We start from the raw sequence: 16,362 nt of genomic DNA, 5'->3' as shown, positions 1-16,362 counted from the left end.
AGACGAAGGGGGCGTGGCTTGTTTGACAGCTGTCTTCTCTTATGATTGGTTGGTTTGGTAGAGGGCGTTGCCATACCTCCTCGCTAGTGGAATCGTGTTCATTTCAGAAGTCATCATGGCGCTCACTTCCTCACATCAAGGTAAGAGGTTGTGTTTGAATAATTCTCAGCGATTTCCTTTGTGTTTAAATGATCCGAGTAAACAGATGTGCGCGTCGTCATCTACACAAAGCGGACGCGATGAGGATATTTCAACACGCAGGCTTTTAGGCTGGATCTTGCGTGGCCCTATTTTCTTTGAAGTGTAAGCTAAGTGGCTAAGCTAGCCTGTAGATAAGTGTAGAGCCGGCTGAGTAGAGATTTCAACAACAACAGCAATAATAAACAAACAAACAAACAAGCAAGCAAATATCAAACTCCAGACACGTTCTAACACCTGGAGGATATTTCAGCACGAATTGTGTGAGCGAAATGTCATGGCATATTATACAGGTTTCACATCCTAATTGTGTGTGTGTGTGTGTGTGATGGGGGGGCGTTATAACGCTTTAAAGTCACGCAGTTCCGTAATCTTTAGCTGACCATTTGGAGTAGGAGTGCTGTATGGTGCAGAGATAAGAAGAAAAACACCCCAGTTCCCTCCCCACTTTCCCCCTTTACTGCAATTAAAGGCTGTGAGGTCTTTGTGTGTTTTTCATAATCAGTTCATGTATTACTATTCTCTTTCTTCCCCTGGAGAATACAGAAGCCTGTGGATGAGGATTGTTTTTGTCTGATGATGTTTACAGCAGGGGACTTTCCTCCTTCCACACTGTGTATAATACAATCTACATTTCTGCTTAAATATGACTTAAAATATCATCAGATTTTCACACAAGTCATAAACGTAGACAAAGAGAACCCAGTTAAACAAACGAGACAAAAATATTATACTTGGTCATTTATTTATCAAGGAGAAGGATCCAGTATTACATATCTGTGAGGGGTAAAAGTATGTGAACGTTTAGGATTAGCAGTTAATTTGAAGGTGAGATTAGAGTCAGGTGTTTGTAATCAGTGGGATGATGATCAGGTGTGAGTGAGTGAGAGCCCTGTTTTATTAAAGAACAGGGATCTATCAGAGTCTGATCTTCACCACACATGTTTGTGGAAGTGTATCTTGGAATGAATAAAGGAGACTTCTGAAGACCTCAGAGAAAGAGTTGTTGAAGCTCATCGGACTGGAAAAGGTTACATAATCTGTAAAGAGTTTGGACTCCACCAATCCACAGTCAGACAGATTGTGTACAAATGGAGGAAATTCAAGTCCATTGTTCCCCTCCCCAGGAGTGGAGACCAACAAAGATCACTCCAAGAACAATACATGTAATAGTCCACGAGGTCACAGAGGAACCAGGGTAACTTCTACCCAACTAAAGGCCTCTCACATTGACTAATGTTCATGAGTCCACCATCAGGAGAACACTGAACAACAATGGTGTGCATGGCAGGGTTACAAGGAGAAAGCCACTGCTCTCCAAAAAGAACATTGCTGCCTGTCTGCAGTTTGTTAAAGATCACGTGGACGAGCCAGAAGGCTAATGGAAAAATGTTCTCTGGACAGATGAGACCAAAATAGAAGTTTTGGTTTAAATGAGAAGGGTTATGTTTGGAGAAAGGAAAACACTGCATTCCAGCATAAGAACCTTATCTCATCTGTGAAACATGGTGCTGGTAGTATCATGGTTTAAACCTGTTTTGGTGCATCTGGGCCAGGACGACTCGCCATCATTGATTGGACAATGATTTCTGTAGTATACCACTGAATACTAAAGGAAAATGTCAGGATATCTGTCTGTGAACTGAATCTCAAGAGAAAGTGTGTCATGTAGTAAGACAACAACCCTAAGCACACAAGTCATTCTACCAAAGAACGGTTAAAGAAGAATGAAGTTAATGTTTTGGAATTTCCAAGTCAACGTTCTGACCTTAATCCAGTAGAAATGTTGTGGAAGAACCTGAAGCAAGAAGTTCATGTGAGGACACCCACCAACATCCCAGAGTTGAAGCTGTTCTGTACTGAGTAACGGGCTGAAATTCCTCCAAGGTGATGTGCAGGACTGATCAACAGATACCACAAATGTTTATCTGCAGTTATTGCTGCACAAGGAGGTCACACCACATACTGAAAACAAAGATTCACATACTTTTACCACTCACAGATATGTAATATTGGATCATTTTCCTCAATAAATAAATGACCAAGTATAATAATTTTGTCTCATTTTGTTTAATCAGGTTCTCTTTATCTACTTTTAGGACTTATGTGAAACTCTGATGTTTTAGCACCGCTGTACAAAAACTCTCTGATGCTGGCTTAGAAGCAAAAGAAATCATGTCAGAGACTGAGGCATAAATGTGACTCGTCCCTGCAGTCGTACCGGCCCCCAAACTACAACGAGAGAAGATGCTGGCGCACCCGTCCACAGTCAAACACTCCTGTACCTCTACTCCAACAATTGCACAATCCAGATAAATGTTAAGAACCACCCCAATATTTAAGCATGCTTTCCTCTATGTCTGTGTGTTGCTTGGCAACCATTCTGAGAACTACATTGCTTGGTGACCTTCTTGTAGTTTCTCCTTCAAAGACAAAATAAAGCATGGCGTAAATAATGCACCTCAGTCATGCTTATTCACATACACCTCTTCATCACTCCAGGTGATGTTTTACAGTCCTGGCAACCCGACTGAGCGATATGACAAGTAAATATGCACAATATGGCCAAAAAGTTTGTGGACACCAGGGACGTGCGATACAGACTTAAAACTAGATCACGGTTTTTAATTTTTTGCGATAATGATATAAATGACGATATGAAAATGGTAAAGTTTTTTTAAATACTACCTTTTTGGCTGCAGGTCATATCAGTGTACAGTCTTTAGAGCCATACAAAAACTGAAACTTAATCCTGACCATCACCAGATACGAAACGATGCCAATTAAGTAGGCTAAAAAATAGAATATGAATTTTATTCGCAAATTAAAATTCTAGTGAGAATCCAAACACCAACCCCTGAGGAATGAACGTTGTATCCTTTTAAATGGATTCATTCTTCTTCCTCATCTAAGGTTGAAACTCCGCCCTCTGCCATGCTTGTTCTCTTTCTGCGTGAGATGCCCACGCCGCGTAACGTAAACACGTCATGAACTATATCGTCAGTATCACGGGTACCGGGATATCATGGACGATACGAGTGGACACCTGACCATCACACTCGTGTGTGTTGCTACAAACATGGAAGGACAGAATTATCTAGAATGTCTGTGTATGCTGTAGCATTATAATTTCCAGCATGAGGACGTGGTGTGTGAAGGTTGGAGTGGAAGAACTCGAGTGTCCTGTACAGAGCCCTGACCTCAACCCCACTCAACACGTTCGGGATGAACTGGAACACCGACTGTACCCAGACCTCCTCACTAATGCTCTTGTGCTCGCAGCCATGCTCCAAAATCTAATGGAAATCTTTCCCAGAAGAGTGGAGCTTATTATAACCGTAATGGTGGAGTAAATCTGGAACGGGATGTTCAACAAGCATGTGCAGGTGTGATGGTCAGGTGTGCACAAACTTTTCGACATACACTCTGTATTGTATCACAATACTTGAGGAAAGTTCTGTCATGCACAATATATATCATAGTATGTATATGTGTGTGTGTGTGTGTGTGTGTGTGTGTATATATAAATATATAGATGTTAATTTAGCTAGCAAACTAAGGTTGCTTAAAAATCATTCAAATAAAACAGAAGAACTGTTAAACTGAAGTTGATGCTTTTATTTCATGCCTACAAAAATAAAAGAAATCTGTAATAGAAATGCACAAATTTACAGATAACATTAAAAAAAGACATCAAATCAACAGCTTCCGTTCCGTTATTAAAATAGTTCAAAATAATAAATAAATAACTTTTTTTTAGCAAAGTGTGTCATGATGTCATTTCTCATGATATCGATATTATTTCGTAATCGCTCTGCTCTAATGGAGATCAGATCTTGGACGTCACCGATAAGCTGCATGAATCTACACTCTTTCTCAGCGCCACTTCTCGCCTCTTTGTACCGTTCTGTGTGTCTGTCTTACGTCTTTTTGTTGCCGAATAATCCCCTTTAACATTTGTTAACATGAAGTAATATGACAGATGCCGAAAAACGAACCCTTACGTTAAAGTTTTATCTTTGAAAGACGTGTAACGTGTATACGCTGGTCCTGCCCGGACGTTTACTTTTCAGCACGAGTGACATTTATGTACACAACTTTCCTCTTTTGTTTATTTTGTAAGCTCTATGTTGTTAGAGATTTGATCATCACCGTTCCTGAAAGGTCTCTTTGTGGAAAAACAGCCAAAGTGGCTCCTTTTCTGCAGATTACTGTCAACATCATAATGACTACCTCTGCTCTTGTGATGATGATGATGATGATGATTAACTCAGGTAAAGTTGCTCCGAAACCTGCTCCAAGCCCACACACGTCTTACAGTGCCATGAAAGAAGGGGAAATCTTCCTGACCTAGGGTAATAGTCCATTCTACATGCTGAAAGTCCTGCTGAATCGGAACGTTTCAGCACATTTCAGCTCGTGTTTAAATCGCCGCCGTTCCCCTTAAGTGCTGTTTTATTTTGAAGGGCAACAGCTGAGAAGTAGAAAGTACCTAACTGGTGTGAAATCGGTCATTTTGGTTCATTTGCTGCTTGGTTTAGTTTCACGCTGCACATAATTAAACAAACCAAAATGCAAAAACCTGTTGACTGAGGAGTGTGTAAGACTGAAAACGTGGCTCCTCATCCAGCGCTTTTCATTCGCTGGTTAGAAATACGGCAGGAAAAGTCGAACACGGGTTTACCAGGTGGTTAGCATGTTTGCCTCGCCCCTCGGGGGGTTGGGGGTTTGATACCCTTCTCTGCCCTTCGTGCATGGAGTCTGCATGGTCTCCTCATGCTTCGGGAGTTGCCTGCAGGTACTCCGGTTTCCTCCTCCAGTCCAAAGACATGCGTTGTAGGCTGATGAACATTTCCAGGTTCAGGCTCCCTGAGACCCTGGATAGGAGGAGTGGGATGGATGGATCTACATTACAGATATTTTGTTTATGTGCTCACCGTTTATTTTCTTCTGCAGCACTTTAGCTCTGTCCTTTGGATCAGTTTAGCATCAGACCGTGACAGACGCAGTCCACCTCGTTCAGACGCTTTCATATATGAAGTGTTTTTAGTCCATATAAACTGAACCCCGGTGCGTTTTCTTCTTCGCTGTGATTTGTTTGCGCAGGTGAGAGCACAGCATTTGGACTCGGGTGCAGACCAACACAACTGGATCATGTGAGCGAGGTGATCTCAGTACGATTCTGAGGGAACTCTAACATGGTTCTATTGCAGAAAGCAAATGGATGCTGAATCATGTTCATGTGTTCTCTGTGCTCAGTTCCCTCAGAGCGCTTTCGCACCTATTATTCCGGTTCCTGAGTCCGAATCGGAGCAAAATTGATGTAAATCTCCTTCATTTATTGGTCTTAAATACGATGACAGAAAAAAAGTAAACACTTAGCCAGGCATGTGTAGAAATCACACTCAATATATTACTAGTTAATTACAGGAAAGACTAGTTTAAACCATTTTGTATAACACATCCACTGTTTAATTACACGTTTTGTTTATCAGTCCAAATCTCCAGAGGCCACTGCTGCACTGCAGCTCTGTTGTTTTGTCTCAGATTAGCGGCTCATGAACTACGGTAAAACGTCGTCCGCGACCCAAAACACATGGAACGCTCTGTCCACTTCCTGTTTTTGTGCCGGTTCAGGATCACTTTCTCACTGAGAGAGAACCACGCTAGACTTCAGCTGGAATTGCAACACAACCTCACAGAGATGATCTTGGGTTTCTTTGGTTTCCTCACCAAAGAGGGAAACACTGTTGCGGTAATGGAGGAACCAGTCGTGTTTTTATCGTATAGCATTATTTGAGAAATTTTGACAAATTCCGTGCTGGTTTGGAGCAGAATCAAGCACCAAGCTCACAACGCCATAGATAGGCTGTTTAGAAAAAAAAGAAAGAAAGTTGGTGTATCTTTCTCACACCCCCTGACCCTTTTTCTTTTCCTCTTTCGTTAAATATGGTCCTCCTGCGTTTCTAATCTGTGGTGTAATGTGCCAGCTGTGGCACATTACACATTACTTGCTGAAATTAGACTTTTATTCTGTTATATCTATTTTTTTTTTGCAGATCACCCGTTTGGCCATTTGATTGACACCTTACCAAGCAAGAAAAATGACATTAGAAAATATTTCAATCCTCAGAAGCTTGGAGATCCCAAGTATGGTGAGTACAGTGAAGAAAACAAGCCCATTTCTTTGCCAGGCTTCTTCCATGTTCCAGGAAGTCGGTTGATGTACAACATACCCATGACTGATTGATTAATTTGAAGGTAGACCATAGCTTGGAGTGTGTGGCGCTGCCTGGAAATGTTCCAGTCATGAGGATTTTTCTCGGCAGTGGTTAATGTTTAGCTGATTTATGTGAAAACTTTAGAAAGAGTGTACTTTCATCATTTCCACAGCTTGAAAGCATGGAATTTGATGTTTTCAGCAATAAATAAAGCTGAGAGGATGTATGGAATAGGAATATTATACAGTGCCCTTCAGAATTATTGGCACCCTTTATTTAAAAAAATAAATAAATAAAAGAACAGACATGAACTCAAGTGGCGCAACAGAAAAAGTTCACCCTGTTATCACGAGTTTGAATCCCGAAGAGGTCACGGCGCATGCAATTACCTCTGTTCTCTATGTGGGAGGAGCATACTCTTTCTCCCTTGTTGGTCACTGCGACACTCGCCAATCGTGGATGCGGAAGACGACGGAAAGCGCTTTCTTCAGAGTGTTACACTGCAGAGAGATGTAGAGGTTGCCTTCAACGTGTCTTATTGGAAGCGGAGAATTAGCTAGTGGGTGGGATTGACAAAACCGAAGTGGGGAGGGGGAAAAAAGAACAGACACGATAGTATAAAATAAACATTACACACAATTTACATACAGTAATTAAAATTTTCTACTCAAACTTGTGTTAAACACTGCTGTTAAACGCTACTTTCAGAAACACAAGCTGTTCGGAAGTGATGTAAGAAGGTCCTGGGAACAACACACAAAATTCAGCACTTGAACTTCACTAAGTCTCAACAAAAATACAATTAGTAGTTTGTCCAAAATCAAAACATGTCCTTCGGGACAAGTGAAGACGGCAAACTCGTGCTGAGTCGCAGAGAAGCGTAATGCTCATGGAGGAAAGCGCTATGCGCCTCCTTCCTCATACATGATCTAGATTGGCTAGTGACATTGTGATTGACAGGAGAGAGAGAGAGAGCGAGAGTAAGCCATCATTCTCACCCAGAGAACAGGGCCGGTTTTGCTCTCTTGACTCCTGTCCACGGATGACTGTGGCATCATTGAGATTCGAAGCTCTCGACGACAGGGTGAATGCTTTTCAGCAATTCCTATTTTGATTTTCTGTTCTCTGGTATTAGCAAATGTATTGTAAACTGACATGTGTCGCATAACATTGTTGCACATTATATTAAACCTGTGTATGTGATTGTGCCCTGCGATGGACTGGGACCCTGTCCCTGGGATAGGCTCCAGGTTCCCCGTGACCCTGAAAAGGAGTAAGCGGTAGAAGGTGGATGGATGGATATACTCAAACCTGTTTGGCGAGAAAAGGCTTTTTTCGTGCATGGAAAAGCACCTGATACAGACTGTAAAATATGGAGGTGGATCACTGATTCTTTGGGGCTTGTGAAGATTCATGGCATCGTTTATTCCATGATATAGCAGAATAGTTCAGCCTAAAACCTGGTTTCTGTACATGGACCAAGATCCCTTCTACAAGTGTCTCCAACATTATTGGACATTACAGGAAGAGACTCTGTGCTGTTATTCTCTCCACAGACTCAAACTTGCCTGACATTCCACACTGTGTGAATAGTTGGGCTTGAGTAGTAGGTCCTCTGAAAACTAACTAGAGTGGTGTGGAGTAAATAAAAGAGGGCTTCTAAAATAGCAGCAGGAATTATTAAACATGAAATATCATATTTTTCAGAACCTGTTTATCTGGTTGTAAATAAATCCATTTATGGAAGACAATGCCAGATATCTCACTGTAGTTCTCACCTGGTTTCCCACTGAAGCTAAGCAGGGTTGAGCCTGGCCAGTACGTGGATGGGAGATCTCCTGGGGAAAACTCAGGTTGCTGCCTGAAGTGGTATTAGTGAGGCCAGAAGGGGGCGCTCTCCCTGTGGTCTGTGTGGGGCCTAATGCCCCAGTATAGTGACGGGGAGACTATACTTTAAAAACAGAACCGACTTTCGGATGAGACTTTAAACCAAGGTCCTGACACTGTGGTCATTAAAATTCCCCCATTGGCCCTTGTCTACCACGGCTCCCTCATAATCTCCATCTCTGAATTGGTTACATCACTCTCTACATCGCTCTCCACTAATAGCTTTTGTGTGGTAGGCGTCCTGGCGCACTATGGCTGCTGTCGCATCATCCAGGTGCGTATCATCCAGTAGTGGTTGTTTGCGAAGATTCCCCGCCCCGACACATACTATGTAAAGCGCTTTGATTGTCTAGAAAATTGCTATATAAATGTAACTGTAATTAACTAACTAATGCAGTACAACAGAATTCAAAAGACACGAGTTTCAAAAGACTGGAATCAAGAGTTTAGAGGCAGTTGGATGGTGGAGCAGCCCAGCTTGCTCACCTCCATATCAGCTGCATTGAGGACTTCTGCTCTGGTCTGCTCTGTTATGAAGAACCTGCCCTGATGGAAAATGGTACCGGAGCACTGGAAAGGACTTCAAGATGCTGCCAAAAAAATATGGACAACCGGCTATAAATATGGGCAACAGATTTTTAACAATGCTTATCATGAATGATGGAACCATGTAGATTTGTTTAAATTACAACCCCACCTCCTAAATCACACAAATTTTCTCCCCAATTTGGCCCGCCCACCAGTTTGATCTCGCCTATAGCTGCGTTCACGTAATTCCGAGATTACGACTTGTAAAAAGTGTTCACGTCCTCGTAGAACTCGCAGTCACAACTTGGAATTTTCTGAGAGCTCCGACCACTGCAAAGCCATGCGGAAACACTTGTAATATTTGTGTAATAATTCGTATAATTGACTGACTATTATTGTCTTAATAATGCAAGATTAATCAGAAAATAAGAAAAGACACGATGCAGTACAATACAGTTTAGTGTAGCTAGCACACGGTTGAAAAACCCATTTAATATCTAATATCGCATAATTCCCAAGTCTGAGGACGTGAATAGCTCCGAGTAGAACGTCCAGGTTGTCCTGTGGTAATTACAGTAATTCCCACATGCTGTGAATGGAGCCTGCCGTTCGACAGCTACTAACCGGGGAGGCTAACACATGCTTCCTCCGAGACACACAGGCCGCTGCACCTTTGTGAACTTCTGCATCACAGGGAAGCGTAACACACTCTGAAGAAAGCGCTGTCCGCCCTCTTCCACATATGTGAGCTGACACACACCCGCAATTTGCTAGTGCCACTGTGATTGAAGGGAAGAGACAGTATGCCCGTAATTTTGCTCTCTTGACTCCCCAATCCTAGCACTTGCCTCATGATTGCTGGTTTCTTTGGAATGTTTTGCATTATGAAGAAGAAGAAGAGGAAACCTTTGTCACATTTACAGTAGAGTGAAATTCTTTTTTGTCACATATCCCAGCTTGTTAGGAATTTGGGGTCAGAGCGCTGGGTCAGCTGTGATACAGAACCCCTGGAGCAGATAGGGTTATGGGTCAGTGGCAGCTTGGTGGCACTGGGGCTTGAACATCTGACCTTCAAATCAGTAACCCAGACCCTTAACCGCTGAGCCAGCACTGGCCTATAATATATGACATTCATTCAAAAGTAGCAAAAACTCATAACTGAAGATGTCATGTTGAAAGATTTCTAACTTGTCGTTCTTGCGCTCCAGAGCGTCTGCCGTTCTGCGTCCGTGTGCTGCTCGAGGCTGCCATCCGGAAGTGTGATGGCTTCTATGTGAAAGAGGAGGACGTGTACAGTATTTTGAACTGGGAAGAGCGTCAGAATGAGGCCGAGATCCCCTTCTCTCCAGCGCGAGTACTGTTACAAGACTTCACGTGAGTCAAGTGTAGTCTTCATAGTGTTGTTTATTTCACCACTGTTTCACAATGTCTGTATTTCATGAATTGCCCCAGCTGCGGTCTATTAGAATTATTTATTTGATTGATTTGGGTGTGATGTTCCTCACAGGGGTATTCCAGCCATGGTGGACCTGGCAGCCATGAGAGATGCTGTAGCCAAGAATGGCCTGGACCCCAACCTCATCAACCCCAAATGTCCCACTGACCTTATAGTAGATCACTCACTACAGATTGACTTCAGCAAGTGGTAAAGTCCATCAGGAGCTCAGATTACCGTTGATCTTTTATATTTATGTTTATCATGAGAGGCCAGAAGAGTATATTTATTTATCCATATTTATTTCATTTATTCATTTATCTAGTTTGTTTATCTGGTTTCTTTTCACAGTGCCATCCAGAACGCCCCTAACCCTGGCGGGGGCGATGGGCACGGGCCAGGACCTCGCTCTGTTCCTGGCCGTCCGGCTCCACGTAGCCATCACGCCAGCAGCAGCGGCGCTCAGTGTGGAGGTCAGAGAGGAGGCTGCACCAAGGGCTCCTGCACCGACTTGCCTACTAGAGCCACCGCAGTACAGATTGAGAACACGCCACTTCTGTGCCCTTTTCACCTAAAGCCTGTTTCCGAGTAAGATGCACACCACACTACTAATAAAAATCTCATTTATATAAAAATGTTACTTCTGGCCCAAAGTTCACATTGTTTTGTCACCATATAGTTTTTCATGAGACCTTTTAGCTGTACTCATGTTCGATACACGTGAATCGAAAAGGGCTTTGGCTGAATGTGCGTTGTGATGACGTCACATGACGCGTCTCGGCCCAAATCTGCGGTAATTTTTAAAAATTGCAGGCTTCTCCGAATATTACGCAGTTTGCTGGAGTTTGCGTTAATTTCTGATTTTTTCATTGAGAAGCGGTGGGGGGTGGGGGGTGGGGGGCGGACTATTTGCATTTTACAATGAAATTTTTTTTCTTTTGTCTATGAAAATAAATGTACTTTATTTTTTAATATTTAAAAATCTGTGTAATTTTCTAAATTTACGCTGAAGAGGAGAAATAATCTGTAAAACATTTAACATTTTATATTAAAGATCAAAGTACAAAATATTTACATCAAATCAGCTGCTTCCAGACAAAAAGATATCATGATCTCTCAGGAAAGCATGTTGTGATGTGTTTTTATCATGATATTGATGTTGTTATTTTCAGATCGCACAGCCCTAAGGCTCACTTTCATGTTGCTTCAGTCTTTGTTAAATAAAAATACTGCATTTTAGATGCACTTGTTTGCTTTTGCCCTTGTTTCCCCTGAGTGTACTGTAACGCAGATCCGATTTCTCATGGGGGTTCTCCAGGTTCAGTTGTATTTGGTCCACAGATTGGTTCCTGTATTAATAACAGTAGTATTTAACATTGTCCTTATTATTTTAGGAACATGGCCACACAAGTGCCAGAGTTGAACTTTGCTTCATAGCTCCCTGGTCGTTGTGTTCGTTCGGTGTGTCGCCTGAGGCATGTGCAGTTTTTACATGACCCTGTCGACAAACACTGCCGCCTTTCTCATTGACGTGCTTCCTGTCCTAACAGGTAGCTGATCGTTTAGACGAGGCAGGAGGGTCACACAGTTCACTTGAGCTCTTCATTTCAAATCAGAAATGTGAAATTCTGCTAAGTTCCCACTTATACAAGTCTAAAGGTCAGGTGAATTCGATAATGATGTGAATTCACATATTCCAGCATGACTTCTCTGAGTAGTGCAGTGTGTCTTTTGTCATCATTTCAAATTGCTGCTGTTGACACTGTTATCAAAAGTAAGCACTGCTCATTTAAAATGATTTGCCACTATTATTTACACAAGAGAAATAGGAAGAATTACAGCATGTACCCTTTCCAGATATAATGGTAGTAACACAGTCTGTAGACTAATGAGTGGAATTTGGCGATATATATTTTATCTTTTGGATAGGGGTTGTGATTCATGGCCCCTGCACCAAGAACCGAGCATTGTTAGCCAAGAACCGATCATTAATCAGTCTGTCCTTACAATACTGAGTAACCATCGTCATCTTGAAGACTCAATGACTACGTTTACATGGACAGCAGTAATCTAATGCTTGACCTTATTCTGAATAAGACAATATTCTGATTAAGGTGTTTACATGAGTCGCTTTTAGAATATTCCTTTCATGTTCCCGTTTTACATGTTATAGAACATAGGGCGATTAACGGCACACGTCATTACGTCACCGTGCCACGCCCTCCGACGTTCCCTCCAGAATTTCACGTATTGACATACTTCAATATGGTCTTCATTATGGTACTGTATACAGTTTTGGGTGTTTTTATTTCAAATTTTTACGAACGCTTCAAGGGCGGTTAATTATTTGTCGTGCTGTACGTGCAAATAGACGAACGCTTGAAGCTGTGGGCTGCGTCCGAAACCGCATACTTACCTACTGTATAATAGCCGAGATACATGTATTTCGTCTACTACAGGCCTATAGTAGGCAAGTATACGGTTTGGGACGCAGCCGCGCACTCTTGTTTGCCGTAAAACGGTTGAGCACTGCCGTGTGTGATCGTGGCCTGTCGCAAAATGCGGTGAAAACTCTCACACGGCGTTAGTAATGTGATTAAGGTGTGTACATCTCTGTAATACACCTCGATAATGTGACTAAAACAGGAATACTCCACACGTCTTAATTCCATTTATGTTTACTTCGAGTATGACTTTAATCAGATTAAGGTTAAAAACTGCTGTTTACGTGGTAGTTTCTTAATCAGAGTATTGTCTTAATCGGGTTAATATCGGATTATTGTTGTCCATGTAAACGTACTGAATGTCTTCTGATTCCTTCGCACTCTTATTTAGCAGAAAGTGGATTTGTTAAGATGAGAGCCATGCCTCTGTTGGGCCCTTGAGCAAGGCCCTTAATCCTCTCTGCTCCAGGGGCGCTGTATCATGGCTGTCCCTGCGCTTTGACCCCAGCTTCCTGACATGCTGGGATATGTAAAGAAAAGAATTTCACTAAGCTGTAATGTATATGTGATCAATAAAGACTCATTATCATTATCTTAACGATAAATGAATCGGATCACAATCGGGGCAAAAAACCTGATCAGGATAAGAAGACTAACTAACGCAAATCACAATTAATATTGAATGGCTTATTCTTTTAATTCAGCGTGACATTAATATAGCCAGCACTGCGCGACCGATCTGGTATGTCTCAAGACATATACTCCCTAGTGTGCTGTGTGACTTCCTGTGACACTTCCTGCTTTTCCAACGTGTCCTTGGGAATGGCGTGGCATTGGCGTGCGAGAAACCTCTGCCGAAAGTCACTGAGACACTTTTTCCTGTTTGATGTGCTTGGTGTCTATGATCACCTGGGTAGTTTTTTTTCCCCCTACCTCACTAAATTCAGATCTAATTCATCTTTCCGATAATTTGGCTCCAGATTATTGGCCTTTTAAGGGCCAGTACGTTTACATGTACATCAGTATTCGGTATTCGGGTTGCAGCCATATTCTGAATACCATGTTTATATGCATATAGGCATCAGAATATTCCTGTAAACGTGGTTGTTGTAAGTATATGCCTGAGTTGCCGTTCCTAAATCCCTAGCCTACAACTAAGCATCTGTTAGCATCCATAATTCCTTACGGACAGACCATGCGCATATATCTCCTTTCAGTGGATTTTCTGAATAAGGTGTTTACATGCAACAAATTTCTGATTAAAACCGTTATATTCCAGAAGGTGGGAATAAGAACTTGTGGAATCAGAATATTGTCTTAATCTGAATCGGGGCAATCAGATTGCAGCGTTTACATGGCATTTACAGAATATTGCCAAATTTCGATTAATATCAGAATATAGATGTGCATGTAAACATGGTCATTGTTACGCTATTAAATAATTTTTTTTTTTTTTGGCGTAGACATGAGTCAAAATAACTTTCACTTCTATCTCATAAAGTCTTTTAAATCATGTCAGCACTGTGAGCTTGGCCTTTTAACCAAATCCAAAGCAGTTGTTCTGTGCACGCACCTGGTTATTTACAGGTGATCACCAACATGCATATGAGGACACTCTAAAAGAAAACCTGAAACTTGTGGCAGAATAAAACTTTTCCAATTTACACTCAGCCTTAGTAAAAGAGTGATAATTGAGGCCCTGTGTTTGTGTACCGGAATACAATCACGCCGTCCTTTTATTTTTGTTAATGTCAAGTGTATGTGTGTGTGTGTGTGTGTGTGTATATGTGTGTATATATATATATATATATATATATATACACACACACACACACACACACATACATATATATATATATATATATATATATATATATATATATATATATATATATATATATATATATATATATATATATATACACACACACACACACACACACATACATATATATATATATATATATATATATATATATATATATATATATATATATATATATATATATATATATATATACACACACACACACACACACACACACACACACACACACAGTGCATCCGGAAAGTATTCACAGCGCTTCACTTTTCCCACAGTTTGTTATGTTATAGCCTTTTTCCAAAATGGATTAAATTCATTATTTTCCTCAAAATTCTACAAACAATACCCCATAATGACAACATGAAAGAAGTTTGTTTGAAATCTTTGCAAATTTATTTAAAAAAAAAAAAAAAAAGCTGTAACATAACAAAATGTGGAAAAAGTGAAGTGCTGTGAATACTTTCCGGATGCACTGTATGTACACACACACACATTTATGGGCGTGTGTATAAATTAGAGTGAAGAATGCAAAGCCAGATTTACCTAGCGATGGCTGAGTGAGTGCGTCAAAGTGGTCCTTTGCTAATGGAGTCATTGACTGATATTTACACACAGAGACGTGAAAGATAACAGCTTTGTTACTACATGTCCACAGGCCTGAGACTGCTCTCAAAAACCAGGAGATGGAGCTCATAAGAAATAAAGAACGACTTCAGTTCTTCAAGGTGAGTTCAGTTTGTGCTGCTCAAGTTACCTGTCCCCATTGTACTGAGAAGTAATGGTTTGTTATTGGATGTTTTTCCACAGTGGTGTTCGAAAGCATTCAAGAACGTGAGTGTGGTTCCTCCAGACATCGGCTCAGTTCATCAAGTTAATCTGGAGTACCTGTCTCGCGTGGTACAGGAACGTGAGGGTTTCATTTACCCGGACAGTGTAGTGGGCACAGACTCTCACACTACCATGATCAATGGCCTTGGTATACTTGGCTGGGGTGAGTGGATTCTGCTTATATCACAGACATACCACAGGAATTGTAGCTGGCCTCACCACACCTCTCATTCCTAAAAAAATAAATAAATAATAAACTCTCACAAATAGCACTTTAGTATGCATGTAAAGTAGGGTATAGCTTCTGCACCAATATGCAGCTTCTCTGCACTAATAATACAAAGTACATGCTAATAACTACAGTTTGGTCATGCGTGTTATGTTCGAGAAGAAACATGTACAGGTTCAAGTCTTGGTGATTGAGACATTTAAAAATGGCCTCACAAGAGTGGACAGAACAAAAATATATAAACTACCCCACCAAGCAAAACCTCATAAAAATCAGTAGGCCCTCTTCACACCTGATCCGATCCCAGGTGGAAATGTATAGCTTTTTAAACCTGGCATTATGAAAGCTTGTCCACTTGTGAACAGATTTCGTACATCGAAGGGTGTCATGTACGTTTATTACCTCCGTCATCCACTGCGTTTGTTTTCAGGCAAAAGTGTCTGCTCTCATGTACATGTACGGGGTCTGTAAACAAAACATTTAAAAGAATGGAAGACAAGACGGTAAAAGACGCTGTTGTAGCGTTGACTTTATCCATTAGCCTAGCGGTGGAGCGCTCTGTCCTTCAGCGTGATTTCCAAACAGTCTCACAACAATGATGTATTTTCCGCTGCTGTCTGAGAAGCTTTAGTGTTCACACTACAAATGTTATGTTGTCATATGTGTCCCAGACCTCCTCCAGATGTGAATTGAGTGATCGGATTGTGTTGCATCTCCGAGACGCATTGGATCGCGTTTGCACCTGCGCTTAGCGATGTATAACGGAA

At 41.4% G+C, this 16,362-nt stretch overlaps 1 protein-coding gene across 1 annotated transcript in view; it reads left to right on the top strand.

Moving 5' to 3' along the window:
- The first annotated feature begins 21 nt into the window (after nt 1–21).
- Nucleotides 22–16,362, top strand: part of ireb2 (iron-responsive element binding protein 2) — a 38,966-nt gene continuing 22,625 nt past the window's right edge. Inside the window, exons 1-7 of the mRNA XM_053640965.1 lie at nt 22–140; nt 6,258–6,353; nt 10,043–10,208; nt 10,342–10,479; nt 10,621–10,857; nt 15,194–15,263; nt 15,346–15,529. Coding sequence (XP_053496940.1) covers nt 116–140; nt 6,258–6,353; nt 10,043–10,208; nt 10,342–10,479; nt 10,621–10,857; nt 15,194–15,263; nt 15,346–15,529 — 916 coding nt within the window. The 5' untranslated portion in view covers nt 22–115. The remainder of the gene's footprint in view (nt 141–6,257; nt 6,354–10,042; nt 10,209–10,341; nt 10,480–10,620; nt 10,858–15,193; nt 15,264–15,345; nt 15,530–16,362) is intronic.

This window comes from Ictalurus furcatus, chromosome 14, assembly GCF_023375685.1.
Source record: "Ictalurus furcatus strain D&B chromosome 14, Billie_1.0, whole genome shotgun sequence".
NCBI classification, from domain to species: Eukaryota; Metazoa; Chordata; class Actinopteri; order Siluriformes; family Ictaluridae; genus Ictalurus; species Ictalurus furcatus.
This window is presented reverse-complemented; position numbering and strand designations above follow the sequence as displayed.